This window comes from Tubulanus polymorphus, unplaced genomic scaffold (assembly GCF_964204645.1).
Source record: "Tubulanus polymorphus unplaced genomic scaffold, tnTubPoly1.2 scaffold_69, whole genome shotgun sequence".
Lineage (NCBI taxonomy): Eukaryota > Metazoa > Nemertea > Palaeonemertea > Tubulaniformes > Tubulanidae > Tubulanus > Tubulanus polymorphus.
In genome coordinates this window covers 38,567-60,000 of record NW_027437476.1, presented here as the reverse complement: position 1 = coordinate 60,000, position 21,434 = coordinate 38,567, and the positions used below count along the sequence as shown (strand labels likewise).

At 36.1% G+C, this 21,434-nt stretch overlaps 2 protein-coding genes across 2 annotated transcripts; both read right to left on the bottom strand.

Annotated features, from left to right (window-relative positions):
* Positions 1–918: 918 nt before the first annotated feature.
* LOC141914667 (uncharacterized) lies at positions 919–8,483 on the bottom strand. Its single transcript, XM_074805921.1, has 8 exons — positions 8,418–8,483; positions 8,202–8,246; positions 7,581–7,655; positions 7,257–7,319; positions 6,876–6,920; positions 6,171–6,219; positions 4,931–5,016; positions 919–4,579 (listed from the first exon to the last, which is right to left on the bottom strand). Exons 4-8 carry the CDS (start codon positions 7,293–7,295, stop codon positions 4,274–4,276), a joined length of 525 nt encoding a protein of 174 aa, XP_074662022.1. The 5' UTR covers positions 7,296–7,319; positions 7,581–7,655; positions 8,202–8,246; positions 8,418–8,483; the 3' UTR covers positions 919–4,273.
* On the bottom strand, positions 8,403–10,503 carry LOC141914662 (uncharacterized). Its single transcript, XM_074805917.1, has 8 exons — positions 10,257–10,503; positions 10,146–10,179; positions 10,012–10,053; positions 9,866–9,904; positions 9,463–9,528; positions 9,157–9,186; positions 8,920–8,976; positions 8,403–8,456 (listed from the first exon to the last, which is right to left on the bottom strand). Exons 1-8 carry the CDS (start codon positions 10,472–10,474, stop codon positions 8,403–8,405), a joined length of 540 nt encoding a protein of 179 aa, XP_074662018.1. The 5' UTR covers positions 10,475–10,503.
* Positions 10,504–21,434: the final 10,931 nt, after the last annotated feature.

Genomic DNA, 21,434 nt, shown 5'->3' with positions numbered 1-21,434 from the left:
AAGTGGGAAATCGCGGTTTTAACACTAAAACGAGGATCGTTCCTCAAAAAGTGGGAAATTACGGCTTTGGCACTAAAACGAGGATCGTCCCTCAAAAAAGTGGGAAATCACGGTTTTGGCACTAAAACGAGGGGCGTCCCTCAAAAAAGTGGGAAATCGCGGTTTTAACACTAAAACGAGGAGCGTCCCTCAAAAAGTGGGAAATTACGGTTTTGGCACTAAAACGAGGAGCGTCCCTCAAAAAAGTGGGAAATCACGGTTTTAACACTAAAACGAGGAACGTCCCTCAAAAAGTGGGAAATTACGGCTTTGGCACTAAAACGAGGAGCGTCCCTCAAAAAGTGGGAAACTACAGCTTTGGCACTAAAACGAGGGGCGTCCCTCAAAAAAGTGGGAAATCACGGTTTTGGCACTAAAACGAGGAGCGTCCCTCAAAAAAGTGTGAAATGACTGTTATTGCCCTAAAACGAGGGGCGTCCCTCCAAAAAGTGGGAAATCACGGTTTTGGCACTAAAACAAGGAGCGTCCCCCAAAAAAGTGTGAAATGACTGTTATTGCACTAAAACAAGGGGCGTCCCTCCAAAAAGTGGGAAATCACTGTTATTGCACTAAAACGAGGGCCGTCCCTCAAAAAAGTGTGAAATCGTTGTTTTGGCACTAAAACTAGGGGCACCCAAGCGTGAAATCGTAATTTTGGCGGTGAATCGATAAGCTCCTCGAATAAGCGTTAATCCCAATCTTGATGGTGAAAAGAGTGCCTCTTGAAGAAATCCGTTTTGACGATAAGATGAGGAATGTCACTGCAATATGTGCGAAATCGCATATGTTCAAACATCAATGATAATTTGAGAGTATTCAACGTGTATCAAAAATGTATTTATTGACCATTAGAAATTTCTATCAATTTGATAAGCGCAAATGTTCGATTAATTTTACATAATTCTTGATATTCATAATATTTATTGATGAACACATGACTTTTAAACACGCGTTGTATCTAACAACGCTGAATATTTACAACGAAAGTGGTTATCGTAATAAGTCTTTATTTCATAAAATATGTACACACCAGGTGTAAAAAGATCATACAAAATTAACAACAAGTTCATATACATGGAAAAGTGTCACCGTATATATAATCTGAATGCATTATGATTATGGCATAGATTAGAAAAATACTCTCACTCTCATTGGCTTTATTAACAGATACAATAGTATATAACAACTGCATAATGCTGGACAGAATAAAAGACATGTACATACGGGATCAAATTAACGTGTACAAAATATAGAAATTGACTCAACTATACATAAAACATTGCAACTGTGCAATTTATCGTGGTTACAAAATATGTTTTCAGTTTCCTATACACGGAATTATTGAAATGTTGTGTTAATTTAATTTACTCATCCAAGTTATACAAACGGGTCTCACATTATTCAACAAAATAATTATAAGAAGGCCGTCTACTAATGACGGCGGAATGAGAGAAATGATAAATGTTATAAAACATGATGCAGGCATTAAACATGATGATTTTTTGCGGATGATTATGGTTCGATAGAAAATAGCGGATTCACCGTGTATCCATCAAATTCGAACGCAGCTTATTAAGGGGAGAATTAAGTACGTAACTAAAATCTAGTAAGTTTCTACTTATTTTACTTGAATGGAGGTAAAACTGGTAGTTCTCTGAAGATTTACTTTATTTAGATGAAGCTTCCACCAATATCATTTTTTCCTAACAACCACGGCATTAATTTGTTGAAATTGCCGCACAGTCAATTCTATTTATAGTATATTTTCAGAAATTCTATGAAATTTCAAATCAGCCCATGTCGGAATATGATAACAAATGACTTGAGTTACAATGTACTAGTAAGAAAAATTCAAATTAAGAATTTAAAATACACAAATAACTGTTCATCTGAAAAAATCTAAGACAAGATTATCAGTACACCTAATGTAAGATCTTTGGGCAGTATCGCGAGATAAGTCCTCTTAAAGTCACTTTAAGACGCAACGGTTATTGTCGAAATTCGATATTCTGCAAATCGAACTTAGTACAAAGAGGAAAACATTTTTTCACTCTAATTTCTCTGTCAAATTCGAGACAAGCAAATTCATTTGTTTTTCTATAAATCGCTTAAACATATTTCAAAAAGTCTTAACTCAATATCTATTGAATTGACATAAAACAGGCAGCACTCTGAGGGTTTTCTTTATCTATTTGGCAAGTACGAGATTTTTCTGCTAGTCTAAAGAAGCGACCCGATGAAGCTTCTATAAACTAGTAGCGATAGATCGTATATATCAAATAAATGTAGACTACCTACAGAGTACTACCTGTTTAACGTCAATTCTTTTGGTTAATGAATTTCGGTCAATTTATTCTGGTTAAAACGGCTTGCTTCTTCTTAATTTTACCTATAAATATATGTAGACTTTATATCATTCTAATCATTTCAAAATATCGTATAGCACTTAATTGAACGAATAATGTTTATTATTAAGCGCTAACTAATCTAAACCTATTTTCCTGGCAATCACGGAACTTATTTGTTGAAATTTTCGCACAGACAATTCTAATTATGGTATGTTTTCAGTGATTCTATGAAATGTCAAATCAGCCCCATTGTCGGAATATGATAACGAATGACTGAGTTACAATGTACTAGTAAGAAATGTTCAGATTAGGAATTAAATACACAAATAACTGTTCATCTAAAAAATCAAAGACAAGATTATCAGTACACCTAATGTAAGACTCTGGCGCCCAATAAACTTCCTATCAGCGAAACAGAAACCTGAATGTCACTGTGGACCAGAATTTCTTATCTCACCAGTTAGAATACTAGACTATGAAACTTACACCGGCCGAGGCAAGGATTTAATCCCAGGACCCCGGAGACGTCAAATCTTTGGACAATATCGCGAGATAGGTCCTCTTAAAGTCGGATATTAAGATGCAACAGTTAATGTCGAAATTCGATAATCTGCAAATCGAACTTAGTACAAAGTGGAAAACATTTTTTCACTCAAATTTATCTGTCAAATTCGAGACAAGCAAATTGATTTGTTTTTCTATAGAAATCGCTTAAACATATTTCAAAATTAAGTCTTAACTCAATATCTATTGAATTGACAGGCAGCACTTTGAGGGTTTTCTTTATCTATTTGGCAAGTACGAGTTTTTTCTGCTAGTCTAAAGAAGCGACCCGATGAAGCTTCTATAAACTAGTAGCGATAGATCGTATATATCAAATAAATGTAGACTACCTACAGAGTACTACGTGTTTAAAATCAATTCTTTTGGTTAATCAATTTCGGTCAATTTATTCTGGTTAAAACGGCTTGCTTCTTCTTAATTTTCCCTATAAATATATGTAGACTTTATATCATTCTAATCATTTCAAAATATCGTATAGCACTTAATTGAAAGAATAATGTTTATTATTAAGCGCTAAGTAAACTAAACCCATTTTCCTGGCAATCACGGAACTTATTTGTTGAAATTTTCGCACAGGCAATTCTAATTATAGTATGTTTTCAGTGATCCTATGAAATGTCAAATCAGCCCCATTGTCGGAATATGATAACGAATGACTGAGTTTCAATGTACTAGTAAGAAATGTTCAGATTAGGAATTAAATACACAAATAACTGTTCATCTAAAAAATCAAAGACAAGATTATCAGTACACCTAATGTAAGACTCTGGCGCCCAATAAACTTCCTATCAGCGAAACAGAAACCTGAATGTCACCGTGGACCAGAATTTCTTATCACACCAGTTAGAATACTAGACTATGAAACTTACACCGGCCGAGGCAAGGATTTAATCCCAGGACCCCGGAGACGTCAAATCTTTGGACAATATCGCGAGATAGGTCCTCTTAAAGTCGGATATTAAGATGCAACGGTTAATGTCGAAATTCGATAATCTGCAAATCGAACTTAGTACAAAGTGGAAAACATTTTTTCACTCAAATTTATCTGTCAAATTCGAGACAAGCAAATTGATTTGTTTTTCTATAGAAATCGCTTAAACATATTTCAAAATTAAGTCTTAACTCAATATCTATTGAATTGACAGGCAGCACTTTGAGGGTTTTCTTTATCTATTTGGCAAGTACGAGTTTTTTCTGCTAGTCTAAAGAAGCGACCCGATGAAGCTTCTATAAACTAGTAGCGATAGATCGTATATATCAAATAATAGAACGAATAAATGATTATCATTAAGCGCTAAGTAATCTAAACAGAAAAATAATTATTAAGAATGTTGGGAGGTGTATTTTTTAACCATGGCGTGTACCCAAATGTAATCTACACCAACTATTGCGTCGTCCTCTCGCCTGGCATTCGGCACCTTGCAAATGACCATCTTCAGGTCGACCGACTTCATACTTTGCACGTCCTCTTTGTTGAGGACTCTTGTTTCTAAGGCGTCACTGAAGTTATGCGACGGTCTTTTGCATATATGCTTTTGGCAGGAAATGAGATTTTTTGTGGAATCAACTGCTGCCAAATAGATTCCAAATCTTGTCCAGTCGACAAGGAGGACGTCGCCTTCATCGAACTAAAAGAGAATAATAAATCTAATAAATAATCCAATAAATCTAAATCTTAATGATATATACATAGCTAATTCCCATAAACCCTTCAAAACCCAGAGTGCAGTAGCAGCATATTTTTATATGTGCATGTCGAACGCATGCGTATTGCAGCTATTTATAGTTTCCGAGAACTAGCAAGTTATTATGTTATTCAGTATTTCAATTAAGATGCGTGAATTTCATAAATGAAGACTAAGTCCCTGCATGATGGTGGGAACATTCTATTTAGTGATGGAAAAATGTAGTCCAAAAATATTCTTTAACACAAAATAACAGAACTTGGGATTTTTCCGGGGCTGTATTATAAAACCTACCGTTTGCTTCGTCTGCATGGGAATGTCAACTAATGGCAGTTCATCACTAAAATTTGGGGAAATCAGCGATATGTCTGCCGTTTTCGCTGGAAAATATCAATTTCAAACCATATGCATTTTAATGTTAGCCCCATAGTTTTTCGGTAAATTGTGTAAATTATAAAGGATCATTTCATTTTTACCAATAAGAGCTATGCTGGGGTATGTTTAATCTTTCACGAAAAATTTATATTTCACATGAATTTGAGCTTGAACACGTAAAATGGAGTCACAACTAATTTTTTTAGATAGATCATCATGATGATCGTCTGTCTATTGTTTGTGTTAGTAACTTGGGCTGAGGAGCAGTATAACAGGCATATTATCTGTCAAATACTGCAGTATATATCTATGAACTTATAATAATGATAATAGTAATAATAATAACAATAATTATAATGTCATTTATAAAGCGCAGGTATCCTAAACAGAATCTAGATCAAATTCGCCCCAAATTGGTATTGTTACCCCCAGCCCCTCTATTCCATGTATCAGTAGTAATCAACTTAGTAATGCATCATCAAATTATGTTACGAAATTATATCATAATATATCCAAACTGCACAATAAAAATATATATATATATATCAGTAACGCATTTCTACAGCCACATATGCCACTTAGGCCTTCCCTCTAGCTACTGTTAGCCTATTTATAATATTCACAGCGATAATGGTTGGCGATCACAACAGTACTGTAGGCCCAACACGGTTAAACCTGACACACGTTGAAAACTCATAATACTCTTAAGATCCACCTATTTTCAAGGGCAGCTGCTCAATAATATTTTACCCCACTAGCCATGTGTCAAGTGATCACTTAATTGCAGTGGATACTGGCACTTGACCAAGACCGCTCAAAGTGACTTCAGCACTTGAAATGAGTAACAGTAACAATAATGATGATAATTACGGGTATTTAAGTTGTCAATATTTGTACTTTGAATTAGCCTACATTTTGTTTATGTGTAATCTGAATCTGAATTTGAACTAAGCTAGTTCCCCCTTTATGTTATGCAGGGATTTTATAGATTTTGAAGAGATAAATTCTAAAGCTATATTTCTCAAAAGAGGATGATCTAAACACATTTTGATTACAGAAATGAATATAACACAGTAATACATGTATGTTTGACGAAAAGAAGGATCCAAATCGGTTAAGTGACAGTTTAGTGGGCCTTCAATAAAGTAAAATGATCTACCTTTACAATTTACATCTTGTGGATTTTGATGCCGAATCCTTTTCAATTCCTAGAAATACATGTAAGCACACTGTATGAATATTAGAACATTAAATACAGAAAGCCATCACGGTAAATTATTTTCCACTGCATTTTCAAATTCAATACATAAAATCTGGGGCTGGTTCATCTGAGTTTAACTTACTAAGCGTACTTTGGATAAGATAATTACTACAGGGATAACTTTGGGTAGATGAAATGAATATCAGTGTGTAGCTAGGAGTTCACACTGACGTGAATTTAGCATATCGCCCCTATCGTGTCTTCATCAGCACCGTTTTTAACTAAGCGTACTTTTGATTAGATAAACCTTGAAGTAATAAGATTTAAAAATCCTTCAAATTTACACTTTTGAATCATAAATATTTCTGTAATCCATCACACTCATTACAGCTACTTGATGTTTAGAGTGTAGGTGCGGGTGACAATGATGAACTGCAGTCATTAATAGATTACGGGGGCCAGTGGTCTGTAGTCAATTCACTATCACGTGTGTGAACGTACTCTCTGATTTCACCAGTCTGATTACTCCAAGGTCCCAGGAACCATAGAAGTGTAACTGAAGGGCACAGCTGTTATAATTATCGCTTTTTACCGTTGAAGCATCCCATGTTAGAGCATACTAAATACTTTTTTCCAAGAAAAAAAAAAATCAAATTGGCATACCTGTTCATAGAGATGAATCTTTTCGTTTTTTTCCTTATTAGACTTCTATAAATAAAAAAAAAAAACAATGAAGCCGTTAGTTAGGCCTATGTCGACGTTAGTCCACGAACCACTGCTGATTACTGCGGCGCACAGCCGCGCGATGTTTAAGATATCGTACAAAAAAGTCGTCGGCCAATATTGAAAGCGCACACTTTGGTGATGAGCCGACAAAACCATGAAGATATGATTTTCAGAAAAAGGAGTGCGGTAGTCCTTACAGTTCTATCAAAAATATACATAGATTCCAGATCAGGACATGGTTAGTACAGGACCATGAAATGGGATACTTTTTGTACCCGGTAGTTTGGCAAATTTGTAGTAAGATTTGGTGACACTGACCTTTACTTCCAACAATTCTTCTTCTAAGCCTTGTATCATGTTAGTGGAGAACTGTTTTTCAATCTTAAAACAAAATTTAAAAAAAAGTTATATTAAGTACAATTATATCACACGGGTGCCAAATTAGGCCTACAATTACCGTTCGCAGGGGTGACAAATAGGCGCGCGCTAGTTAGACCCGGGACAAATTTAACCCGACCAAAAACGTCGGAGCAGGCCCGAGTCAAATTTTAGCACGGCCAAATCGTCTCCGTATGATCGCAGGTTTTACTGTATATACATGTTTTAGATGATTTTCATTGTTATCAAGTACGCAAACCTTACCTCAATATCTTTAAGCCTTCTCTCAGTGGTGGCAAGCTTTTCCCTCAGCTCTGTAACGAGCTGTTGTGTAACAACCTGTAAAATTCGATGCAAGTTGCCATTAGTATAAATTTCGACTTGACGTTTGAAAGGAAGCCGGGGTGCCATAACTCGATTAGTTCACCTGATAAAGGTGTTAAAATGACCAGCACAGATGCGCAGTTCCAATTTTGTTAAATGAAGAAAAACCTAATTGTTTTCTTATGTTTAACAATGTCCCTATAGGTATATATGGGTTAAACTTGATTTACGGCTGGAGTGACTTTTTCTCTGATTCACCTTGTGAAAAGAATTTTATGCAATTCTTCAACTCCTGGGGCCAGTTTCATAGACAGGTATTAACTTTCACTCGGGGGCTAACTCAATTCAATTTCAATTGAGTTAACCCCCGGGTTAAAGTTAATACCAGTCTATAAAATCGGGCCATGCAGTACAGGATGGATTGAGAATCGATATTTTATTTCTCTGGTTTAGCATGCTGATCATTTTGACACATGTCAAGTACATACTACCAAAACTGACTGTTGTTGTGGCACCCGATGTCCTTTGAAACAACTTGAGGGTTACATTATCGATATATACCTCATTACTAGGTTCGGTCTGGCTTGTCGCATTGATTTGATTCACCTATAAAATACACAGCAGTTACCATTGAACGTAGAAAGCGAGACATAGCTGAAACCGATTTCGTTCTCAAGTAGTGGTAGGGTCGTTATGAACTGTATAATTCACTGAGAGGGAAAGCGACGGCAAATACAGTTTTTTCTTTTATAAACAAAAATACTAAGATTTACTTGCCTGTAAGCGTAAACTCTTCGTAGGTAGAACATGGGATATCTAAAGAAATATGCACTTGAGTTACATATAACATGACTAATGGTTGATTGGATATATAAAAAGAACTGTTCTAACACGTATCCGTGTAATCATTGGTTTATCAACATTAATGAGTTACAAGTGCAAAAAACACAAGTGATTATACAATATAATGTAAATACGTTTAACCCTTACGGAAGCGTCCTGGAAAATATCATTGTTTGATTAAAAAATCCTGGGGCCGGCTTTATAGAATTGTATTTATCTTTTACCCAGAGCTAACTCAATTCATTTTCAATTGAGTTAACCTCTCGGTTAAAAGTTAATACCAGTCTATAACACCAGGCCCTGGGTATTTTATTCAAAAATTCTATTTTTGTTTAATTCAGACGTTGGATATTTTTCGAAAATAGGATTTTTAAAAAAATGTTTTCAATGTTCCTAGGACGCTTCCCATTTTAAACTTTTTTGAATGATAACTAACCTCTAAATCGTGGCGCGGACGTCTTCGTTTATTGCCATCAATAAAGGTACTCTGAAGCTAGTAGAAGTAGATAACATATAGAGGTCAACAATTCATTGACCTACAATATCAGTAATTGTAACAATCGATGTTGATTTTGAAAAAAAACTTAGTTGGTCGCATAGAATGGGTGTAAGCTTTTAGACAAGCAATGAAAAATTGTAACAACAATATCTACGTAAATGACATATTCCATACCTCTTGGCTGATTGATGCGTGTTCTTTTTCCTGAAAAGAAAAAAGTATATTAATGAATTCTGATTTTACTCTTATAAATTAAGTTTTTATCACCCACGCAACCAGAGCAAAAAGGCATCTCAATACATAGAGGACGCGTGTGCCTTGATTCACCAGCCAGCCAGCCCATCTTATACGTGCTGAGAAATAATGCACTAAATTTTTTCTCAGAAAATCTTAATGAAAATGCGCCTAGGCAGCCGATGACTGACAAAGAAATAAACCTCAAAAATGCTCAACGTGCCCGTGCAATAGTCATATACTTACTATGAAGACACTAGGGTCGTCTTCCATATCCATATCTTCTGCAAATGATGACTGGTCAACTTCCAACTGAAACCGAATAGAAATGAGAAAATTCCTTTGATCATGACTTCCAATAAAAGAATGTTGATTGAACACTGATGACTATCAATCAAAATGAGTTAACTGAGAGATTACGTACTGTTCACAGTCAAAGGTTTATCATCCTCAAACATAACTTAAGTTAAGTGGGCCTCAGATAAACCTAAGGCCCTAAGACAAACCACTAATATACAATAATCTTCTTTTGGGCAAAAATCGGGGAGGGGGAGGGCTCCTAGAACCCAACTGAATCCACTCCTTCTGTACTAATCGTCCATGCTTTAAGTTCTTATGAAGTGATAATATTTTTACAATCATAAATTACCTCTCCGGTGACTCGTCGATCTAAATTTGCTCTGTTTTGCTGAAACAAAATCTCCCTCTTGATAATAACTCATGAAACATATTCATCATTTGTAAGAAATGTGACATATACGAAAAAAGAGCTATATGAGCTGTAAGTGTCTGTACCTCATTTTCAGCTTGTTCATTCTTCTCTCGTTCTACGGCAGGCTGTAAACAAATGAAATATATCAGTATGAGAATCCATATCAGACATGTTTGGTTAATTTTTAAATGAGAAGCTACTAAATTGTTATACTTACTTCCCTAGTCTTAGCAGCTGTAGTCTTAGTAACCCTGTAAATGGAATGAATAAATAAATTAAAATATGATTTATAGACATTATATATATAACAGATAAATAGCAAACTAACCTGGCTCTACTACTGCATAATGGAATAATGTCTTTTTGGTCGATTTTTCCGTTGGTAATATCCTTCATGATAGCCATCATATCCGGTACAGGTAATGATACCAAAGATTTGACCTTCCTTGACCCAAAAGGTACCAATGTTTTCCTTTTTTCGCCATTCCTGTCGATTGTTTCATATTTTTGGCCTTTGATATGCCCCTTCGACCATCCTTCGATCATTTTTTCCCATAGCAGCCATGCACACGTGGGCATTTGTGCTGCTTTAATGACGATACGGTACCGATCGTTGAGTTGCTTGCGCTAAAAGAAAATATTGGTTTGAGTGTGATACCAGTTTATGGCCGCGATCACACGAGCATTTTTGGCATTTTTACACCGGCCAAATTGGCCCGGGAAAACTGTTTAGACGGGTACCCTTTTTGGCGTGTGTCTGCTTGAGGGTCAAACTTGGCCCGACCAAAAACATCGGACTTGGGCGGACCAAATTTGTGTCCAGGACAAATGAGTGCGTCTGAATCAAAAATGTCTAAAACTGAGAGAGAATCGAATTCGTCAAATGAAGAATGTCTTGCTCTACTTGGAATCTGGAAGTAAGACTTCATCCAGGCCCAGTTAATTATCTAGCAGATGGCAACATATTGTGGGCCCAGAGACAAGCGATTTTATCAACGCGTGTCAAAACGCCGTGTGAACGCTAACCAAAATTTGGTCCGGTCTAAATTTGGACCGGACCAGGGCCCAGTTGCACAGTCGTGACTTAAGTCTAAAAGTGGTCTTAAATCTTAAGACTGATCTTAATTTGTTAGATTGGCTATAGAACTAAGTTGGTCTTAGACTGGTCTTAAGTCTAAGCCACGACTATGCAACTGGCCCCAGGTACTGACTCATTTAGACCGGTCTAACTAGTTGTCGTGTGAACGCGGCTAGAGATTTAATCCGTACCAAAATTTGGACCGGACCTGGTTCACTCTTTGTGGTCAAAATTAGATCGGTCTAAAATGGACCGGGCCAATTTGGAACGGAATTTTTGCCGGTGTGAACGCTTGGTCGGGTCTAAATTGGACCGGATCAAATTTAGACCGGTCTAAATAACGTTGTGCAAAAACTCTGTAGTGTTTCGTTTCATTCCAAAAAATACAGTTCCATTAGCGGGAAACGATCTGCCAAAAGCAACACTGCCGAGTGCTATATCGACGGTTCAAACCACAAATCACAACGACTTGACTCTTTTAGTTTCACTTACGTACCATTATTCTCAAGTATTTGAAATAATCAAAGAAGTCACACATAATAGAATTCTAGATTCACGATGGCAATTATTACAACGAGATCACACCGTTTCGGCTTTTGACTAACAGCCATAGTCAGGTGGATGATAATCTCATTCCATCTGATTATGGCTGTTAGTCAAAAGCCGAAACGTTGTGGATTCGTTGTAATAAGACCCCCTTACTCTTAGGTGTTGGGTTTAGGGGTTCTTAGGTTTAGTGACACCTATATATACTTTACTAAACTTAAGACCCCACATTTCTCGGCTCTGATAGATAAAGCAAATTTAGATTGGAAGGATCATTTTAACTGATACCTGTTTATAAGAACCATTTTAAATCGTCCAAACTATACAAGTCACATTAATGCAATATACTAAACCTATCATACTACTCTATTGGGGAACTTCTCCACTTATCTCTATAGTTTAGACGGATTAGAGTGTTTTATTCTAATACAAGTATTTGAAAACTTACATTGAGACCAAACATAACTTCTAGAGAAGCTTTCCATCTCTGAATTATCTCTTTTCGAGCCGCGATTTCTTCCCCGAAGTCAGATTTTCCTTCGAGTTGAAGGAGAACGATTCTGGCTGACCGAACCAAGTCGGTATACTTAGTGTCAAGTATCCGGGAGTGTGCCAGATTATGGTCGGCAGCCAGAAATCTCGCTAAATCATCCGGCATCTGGGCGGAGTATACGCTGCATATCGGCGTCTCATAAACCTTTCGTTTATCTCCTAGATCTGAAAAGAATAAATGGGACTTGGTTGCAATAATTCAATTTTTACGTCATCACGACAGGGATCAGAAATCATCTTACCTTCTTTTAATAGAACTCTGTTTAGCGCCGCCAGAGTGTGATTTCCTCCGATAACCTCGAATTCTCCCGCTCCATCCTGCCGCACCAACATTATTGTATAGAATGCGGGATTCTCGAGAAACTGTTTTTCGAGATAAGAAACATGATCGCCGTTCAATTCCCGCACTGAACGGCACCATTCTGTCTGTCGAATTTTTGACGCAGGTACTGGCTGAGTTCCTACAGTTGGTCAGATAAAATTTCTTAATGAGGTTTATCGGCGCGAGTTATTCGTCTTTCGAAATATCACAAGATGTTATTTTTCGTAAATGATCATTAAAATTAGCTCGAATTAAGACACATAGAAATTGACGTTATTGTCTCAAGAGCAGTTTGCACAACCGGGAGGGATTTCAATTACCCAACCATCGTACAAAGGGGAATCTAGAGATCTCGTTTTTCAGGATAACTTTTAAGCTCACCTATGAAGAATTTCATAGTATCATCTTTCAGCAAACGCGTTCCTACAATGTTTCAGGTGATATTAGATAAATCATGCTCATTTGATATTCCTACATATACTATCTATTTATTTTGAAGGTGGTTTCAGGTAATCTTTTAGATGGCATATGGATTATTTTTCAATTCAAAAATAATTTTAAATATAACGTACTTGCTAGTAACTCACGCGATGTCTGAGGTTCGATTTCTTGACCTGTGGGCAGGAAACATGTTATTCATATGATAATTCAAGTAATTTGATAAACCCATTACATATAAAACATATTAGGCGTCATTATTCTGCTTTCATTTTACAATTACCGGTACTCACTTTCACTCGTTTCATTCGCTGATTCAACTGATTGACCTATAACGGAAATTAAAAATTGAGGAATTATAAAGGAAATATTTTAAAATTTAATCGTTATGGATTGATTAATCTTAATTGTTGAATATGGTATGTTTGAATGCTAAAGGGATTGCATTAATGAAGCTTCTAAAGCATCCATCATACTCTACTTACTTGTAAAATGTTCTGGAATATCGTGTCCAAAATCTAAAACATTAAGACATTTTCGTGTTAAGTGCAGATAAAACTGTGCTTCTGCTTGGGTCGATATTAATGGAATATAATTTACCATAAACAGATGACTCGGGCTGTTCTTCAGTTAGTGAGGGAGCGATGCCTAGAAAAAGGAATTCTGCGTATTCATACAACGAAGCATAAGCGTCAAAAATATTCAGTTTTTTATTTGACATCCACACTAATTATTTATAAGTGATTTTGATATTGAAAATTTATTGTTTCAAGCATTGAAACGCTTGTTGCAATGTTGCATTTAAACCTATTCTATTTAGAGGTCATATAGGTCATATACCCGGGGTAGGTCAGCCTTGGAGCGATCGCGACGCAGAAGCGCTCGGTCGACAAAAACCCCGTGCATTCAGCAACGAGTGATGTCGTTCAGACGCCATGCTCATTAGTGCGCAACTCGCCACTGGTATTTTTCGTCGCTGACATTAGCCGCGATCACTCGGAGACGATTTGGCCCGTGCCTAATTAGAGAGTGCGTTCACACGCAAACCATTCAATCGATACTAAAACAATGCTCGAACAAAGCGAAGTGGGGTTTTTTCCGGTACCAGTTGCAATTCAAACGCAATCATTTGTCTCGTGCTAGAATTTGGCTCGGGTGGCCCGGCCCAAAAACACTTGTGTGATCGCGGCTAGTGTTGTAAACATGCTCGGGCCAATGCAACCTTGGAGTAATTCAGTCTGATTACCCATAGATGCAACTGACAACATATCGGGGTCTCGCTGACGGTCGCTGCTAATAGTAGTTTAGTAGCTCAAATGAGTCGCGCATTCGCCAATGATGACTAAGGGCGACCTAAACGACCCACCTATCATAAAAACCTATAACCAGCTTAAAATATCCGATGGCTCCGATGGTACCATATCATCTTATGTTTGGCCAAACAATATGCCGAATAGGCCCCTATGATTAGAGATTTTAGTCGGCAGTTTAACATTAACATTTTTCCCCTCCTGGGAAAAATCCTGGATCTGCGCCTGCTTAGTGGATAGAAAGAAATGAAAACAAATTTAGATTTAAGACGCTATACTTACCATTATCCGTCTCATCAACAACATATCTTGATTGGACCGAGAAGTTTTGTTTAAATTCTCGACTGAAGATCGTCCGCGACTCCGATGCTTGTGGCGTGAAAGTACCACTAGAAGTTCGGAACCTGAAGTCATTCAGCGCTAAACATTTGACTTCATTCGATCTTAGAATAATCTACAAGGAAAAGAACTAGACGATAAGAGGTGACATTACCATTAGTAAAAGTTTTTATCGTGAAATGAGATGTTTTATCTAGTCCCGTGAGCTGTTTGTTTACGAGTTTTGATTTATAGAGGTTTTATTTTGGTTTGTAGAGGAGTAGCCTATTACAGATATTCTAAACAAGAAAATTAGTTCCAAGAAGCTGTATGACACCCATGAAAAAAAACCAGGCGACAAGCGAATGCGCCGAGATCCTATATTGTTTCTTGATTGGGCATTTCATGACATTCTGTAAATCTATCCAGATTTCTTGTTAGTTGTTTCACAGAAAAATATTATGCCATTATGCATCAGTTACTTGGTGTTCTAGTTTTAATCGAAATCCCCGAAATTGATATTCGATCATATATATTTTACACCACCTCTCGGTTCAAACTAGCGAACTATGTACATTTTAACCTAACTGAATAACAAAGAAAAGAACCAATGCTTGATCCCTTCTTTTTTCACAGTCCAGTAGAAAAGATATTTTAAAAATGTATCAAATATAGGCCTATGGCCGGTGTGGACTTTCGTCATAGATCAATGTCGTGTGGAATTATCCACATGTGATTTTCGAAAGGGCACTTGGTCTAAAGTTCGGATCCGCGAACCCCCTCTGGATCCACCCCTGCGTCTTAATCAGTACCGACATATAGTATATATTTTTGTGTGGATCGTGCTTATCAAAACGGTAACAGGTCAACCCCCCCCCCCCCGATAAATAACCCCCGGTAAAAATCCCCTAATAATTGGATTTCACAGCAAAATACAATAAGATACTTCGATATTCTTATGTTGAAAAACTTAGATAGTTTGATAAAAAAATTTAAATTTGCCGTGGTGTTTTTCACAATATTCACCTTGGATAATCTGTGACTTTTACTAAGCTACGTATGTGCATAAAAATCACATTATCAAAATTTATTATTGTTTAGCGCTAAATCTCATAATGTCTCAGAGCGCTTCACGAAAAAATGTTCAACATAACAGTTTGAAATACAATATTCCCTTTAGCTAAATCATTTCCAGTTTTAAATTTCATCAAAAATATGTTTTAAGTCTTCCTTTTTTTATTTTTTCTTATTTGAATCGACTCGCTCACCCGAATATATATTGGTAAGATTATAGTGTTGGTGAGATAAAGCTAAAAGATTGGCTACCGATATTCCTCTTTGGGATAGGCGGTTTACATATATATTCCTGAATATTATTGTTAAAAAGTATAATCTATTTTCATTTAGGACTTATACTTAAATATGATAGAAAACTGAAATGGGTTTTTACCCGTTGAGAGGGATTTTTACCGGGGGGGGGGGGATATTTACCAGGGGATTATTACTATATATACATACATTCTATCAAAAGTATTTGCGCAATCAATGTGAATCAACGTGTACGCTTGAATTGGACAAATCATTCCAATGTGTACGCATCAATCAACCCCGTCGAATAGTGTACCGCACTAGCTATTATACACACAAAACACGCCCACGCGCAGACAGGTTACCGTACGTCATTGTCGGCATTTTAATGAGGAGAAAATGCCACGAGCAAGACATCACCACGGAGGCTCAACTTTTCCGAACGACGTCAAAGCAAGTATTCCCTTCTTGAAGGAATTTTGTGATGAACAAATAAAAAGCGATGAAAATATCACGAGTACTCGTGAACTTCATATGGAGTTCGTAGCATGGCTTAAGATCAAAACATGTGAACCAAAGTTGATTGATATCGGGAAAGGATTTCAAAGATTCAGTAGGGTATGTTATAATTGAATCGAAGTTATCAAAATCATTATCTAGATTATAATTTTTCATAGATTATAAAATAGCTATCACTTTCATCTTTTACTTCAGCAATTGTCAACTGAGGCAGGTATCCGTGGCTGGAAATATTGTTCGCACAAACAACGCGGTTATATGGTTCAAACTACGAAGGTGACAAGACATAGGTCCGCAGATATAAAAAATGACGACGTTGGTGAAAAAAGACAGGATGTTAAGTTGGAATACAAATTTATATGCAAGGAAAAGGGGCACGGGGCGATTTCTTCGCGATTTATCAAAGCCGGTGAATTCATTTGCGAATACAAGGGTATGATAATAAGTAAAAAAGAGGGAATAGAACGCGAAAAAGTCTACCAACGCAACGGAGAGATCGTAACAATGTATGATATGGGCAATAATCTCTGGCTCGATGGTAGTCGAGATAAAAATGGAACACTTTTGGCCATAGAGGATAATCCAGGTGCATATTTGAACCATTCTAAGTTAAACGCTAACTGTATTATAAAAAACGATGGCAATAACACATTGGAAGTTTACGCGAAATATGACATTCCACCGAATCATGAGTTGTTACATAATTACGGAGATCGACGCCGGAATCTTCCACAATGGATCTACAAATAATGTTCTCCTTGCACTCGCTAGTCCCTGATTGGAGTAAAAGCTATCAAATGAGATAAACTTGTTATCATATTGCGATGTAATTAAAGATCTAGATTTCAAAAGGTCAATTTAGTTGCGTATACAGGATGCCACCCACGCCCCGCAACACAGTGATCAAGATAACTGCTTATTTTCTCCATGATATACAACAATCTTTGTTATAAATGAATAAAATCGTTTGTAAATTATCAAATTTATGGGAGAAATCTCTAAGATTTGAAATAAATTCGAGTATATACATTATATCAATATATGATTTAAATTTTTTTCACGAGGAAAAAACGTTTTTTCGGTGCCGTGTGCGGCGGGCTTTACGCACAAAATTTCAATTTATGAATCGTCAGAATGCATGGTGACCATTTCTATTTTCATTCAGCCAACGACACAAAACTACCAATTTTTTTAGGTGCCTCCCTAAAAGTGACATATCTTAACTGTAACTGTGTTCGATTGTTGCAGCCGAGAAAAATTAAATAAACACCATCGGAAAATAGAAATTGTCACCTTTCTAACGATTCATGAGTTTAAATTTTGTGTCAAAAGAGGGATGGACGACAATTAATCGCGCTAAAGGTTTTACTTTAGAAAATGTTAAAGGGTAACTGACACTTTTTTTATTTCAAAATATGATGTATTCTATTGATCTATACACTCATCTTCAACCGTTCTGTTCCAAAATGTTTAGTTTACGCGCAATTTGTGATTTTGTAACAAGATTTTTGAGCTCATTTCGTTGTTTACGTTGCTAACTGTTCAGCGTCGGCTAAATCAGCAGGGGCGCGCTGCAACGTCATTAACCGGACAGCTGAGAAATAGCGTCATGCGTTGAATTTTGAGGAAACTGCGTGTGTTTGCGTGTTATATCTCAATGCCAGATTGTTTTACAGCTTTGAAACTGGCCAGGGAGGCAAAAGGATCTATTGTCTATTGGATAAACCTATTTCAAAGAATCAATGAGTAATTTGAATAGGCTAAATCGATCAAATTGAAGATGCAGATTTCAATCCGCAGCTATGAAGCTAATACACTATGCTAAGCTCTCAGCACTGTTACTGCTGCTCCATAGTTCACCTATAGTTTAGCACCACAAGCATACTATACTAAGTGTCTTATAAGCGATCACAGATTTCGATCTCGCTAAAGAATAAATAGATTCATATTCGTTTACTATTTACTATTTTTCATAGTCATTTAAGACTAAGTAGTTTTAAAACTAACACTACAAAAAATTTTAATAAATTTCTACAGCCTTTACAACAAATATTCAAAGGAATAATGTTTTTCGATTAAAGTTTCACGCTGCAGAAGAGTTTTGATAGATACATCACAAATCTTTCACAAACATTATTTCTAAGTTTTAAAATAGGATGGATGAGGAAATATTCTAATTTTGTGACCAAAGCCGCTACCAATACGAGGTATATTTCAAGAAAGGAATTGAAATTGTTCTTGCGGCTAATTCTGTCTAAGTTTCATCAGTTCATAAGTGAAAATATTCTTAGATCTAACCATGATCATACTTACTATCACTAAATGATAATACAAAACGATGATTTAAACATCCGTGTTCCTTGCTGTCTACTAGAAAATGCCATGGATTGCTATTCAAATCCTATTTTTGCGCTTAGTTTGAACGGATATGGTCCGTTCAACAGCTAATTATAATCATTAATATGTAGACTTTCAAAATCAAGAGGCATTTTGGCTCAATTCGAATGCCAAATAGGTATAAAATTAAGTTGAATTGCTTTTTTTTTGTTGAATTGCTTGCTTTTATAGCTTATTTCCTATTCATTTCTATAGACATCATTTCCGAGCCGTCACTTTAGTGACGTAGTTCTATTAATAGACACAGTACCACGCGTTCAGCAGAAGCAATGTATACACTGAACAGGTGCGCGAACATCAAAATCATCAATTCTGACTAGATTGAAAAGATTTTTCCAATTATGAAATCACCTAGCCTTATTGTATAGTAGAAAAGTATTGAATAGTAGAAAATCTTTAAAAAAGTGTCAGTTACCCTGTAAAATATGTGCAATAATGCGGGACCTGTGGGACCGCCTCAAAATGGCAAGGCGCCTGGTAACTGAAACTTTCCTATACAGCAGTGACTCACTATATATTACGTTACGTATAAAAAATGAAGAAATCCCACACTTCGCATTTAAAATTATACGATTCAATTTATTATTATGAAACCACAACGTTTCGGCTGTTGATTAACAGCCATCATCAGATGGAATGACCAGAAAAACAAGTAACAAAGCATATTAACTCACAGGATCTAAAATAGAAGCAGTGTGTCAAAACTATAAAGATAAACAGACCAAGCAATAAAACACCAAGGGGTACCGTGGAAACCACAGCAATTCTAAACAGTTCAGAGTAAAAACAAATTATGTAACTAAGTGAAGTGGACTGAAGAGGGTGGCGATAACAGAGTGACACATAGTGACATTTACCAAAATCAAGTAGAGTTGATACGTCTGGATAATAATTGATTATGTGGAGAAAAACCAGTATTTAAATTAGTGGATTTCGAAATTTATGATTTCAATAAGCAGGACCAATTTTCAAGATGAGAAAATAATCAACTCAAACTCAATCATGATAAAATCCGTGTCCAGGACAGGTTCTATCCTAGTATTTATAGATTTGACCTCGAATATTTTTGAACTGTGAAATCCTTTTGACTTGTTGTATATTTTACTTTGAATTCTTCGATGAATTACTAATTTGAACTATTTTTATTTCAACCTAGCGTAATGTAAAGTCCGATGAACACTTTTTCAATTTGCGATATATTTGAGCTGTGCGATAACTTTTAGTATTAATTTAGTATTGATAAACTGTTAATTTGTAGTATTTTCTAATTTCAATTGCACGATAATTAGAATGCTCATGATATTCATGTTATACCGTACAGTAAATGTGAATATGAATTAAATTGTATCAATAATTTGACTACATTGACCTTAAGATTGTATCTACTAACACTCTAAGTCAAAAAATGGGAATTTTTACCTATTTGAAGAATTGGGAATTTTTACCGCTAACCGAATTTTTCATATTCATTTACATGGTGAATTTCTTAAGACAATGAATCTAAAGTCACTTACCGATATGAATCCGTCATTCGTGGTCTTATCACAACGCAACTTCTTCACTTGACCGACAACCTGCATTCCGATTCTTAACATGACCTTTTTCGTTAAGCCATCCGCATACAAAAATGTCCATCCATTTGAATCACTTTTGCTACACATCTCGATAGATTATTAGAACTTTTAAGAAAAGCTGCTACCCGATTTTGCTTCGTGCGACTTCTCGACCACTCGAAATAAAGTGCGCGCATTCAGACTCCGGCCAAACAGATGGTACGTACGTAGTTGACCTAGTCCGGAAACTTACACTTCCTTGACCCAGTTAAGATAAATGATAGAATTTACAGTAGAGTAAAATCGTCAAAATCAAGGGGGTTGGTGGATATTATGCGGGAGATTGCTGCTCGATGAACTTTTTGGAGAATCATTTTTTCATTATTCATTCTGTGTCTAAGATCGCTGCTATGTCTTCAGAAAAGGAATTGATACTCGAAAAAAAAATCGGTTAAATACACATTTAATATACCTCCACTAGACAAAATTCACAGGAAGTCGAACAGAAAAGCTTGTTCCGTGTTAAAAATGGGCTAAAATCGTTTTGTACGCGTTCTATCAAGGGCTGGACTTATCACCGAACTTTCCGCGAATCAAGAAAATGAATATATTTCGCATAAAAACCTAATTGTATGGCGTCCTAAGTAAACAGCCACATGTAATCCACTAACTTTAGAGCTCTACACCGCATAGCCATATTCGTCGGCTACAAAGCCTTTTTACCCAGGCACATTGTTGAAATTTTTCTCCATATCATTTCCAGTTTTATCTCATCATTTCGTTCATATATCTAACAAGTCAAATTGATGAATGAGGTTTACACAACATTTCATTTCTTCATACAAATAAGATTGAAGATAAGATTCATCATAGAAATATGTACTTTCAAGACGAATATATACGCGCAGGAGCTGTTAATAATTTGAACGGTTAAACATATCTTTGTAGGATACAAAGACAGTCATCGTCAGGAACATGATTGTCATTGAATAAAATACGATTTTGTTAATTCTTATAACATAGTGGAATGTATCGGTACACAAATTACTAGTAAAAATACAAGTAGTTTGATACTGTGAACTAACACGATGATACGAACAATTCGTTAAAACGATAAATGTTCGAACAGTGTCTCATTTCCCTAGTAAACCAATTCGGTTAATAC

Coding starts and splice junctions, on each gene's coding strand:
- LOC141914667 (XM_074805921.1), bottom strand. CDS start 7,295: ATGATACAAGGCTTAGAAGAAGAATTGTTGGAAGTAAAG. Junction 6,921..7,256: donor AAGAATTGTTGGAAGTAAAG/GTCAGTGTCACC, acceptor TTTTATTTATAG/AAGTCTAATAAGGAAAAAAA. Junction 4,580..4,930: donor CCATGCAGACGAAGCAAACG/GTAGGTTTTATA, acceptor ATTCTCTTTTAG/TTCGATGAAGGCGACGTCCT.
- LOC141914662 (XM_074805917.1), bottom strand. CDS start 10,474: ATGATCGAAGGATGGTCGAAGGGGCATATCAAAGGCCAAAAATATGAA. Junction 10,180..10,256: donor TTATGCAGTAGTAGAGCCAG/GTTAGTTTGCTA, acceptor TTCCATTTACAG/GGTTACTAAGACTACAGCTG. Junction 8,457..8,919: donor GTCCGCGCCACGATTTAGAG/GTTAGTTATCAT, acceptor ATATTTCTTTAG/ATATCCCATGTTCTACCTAC.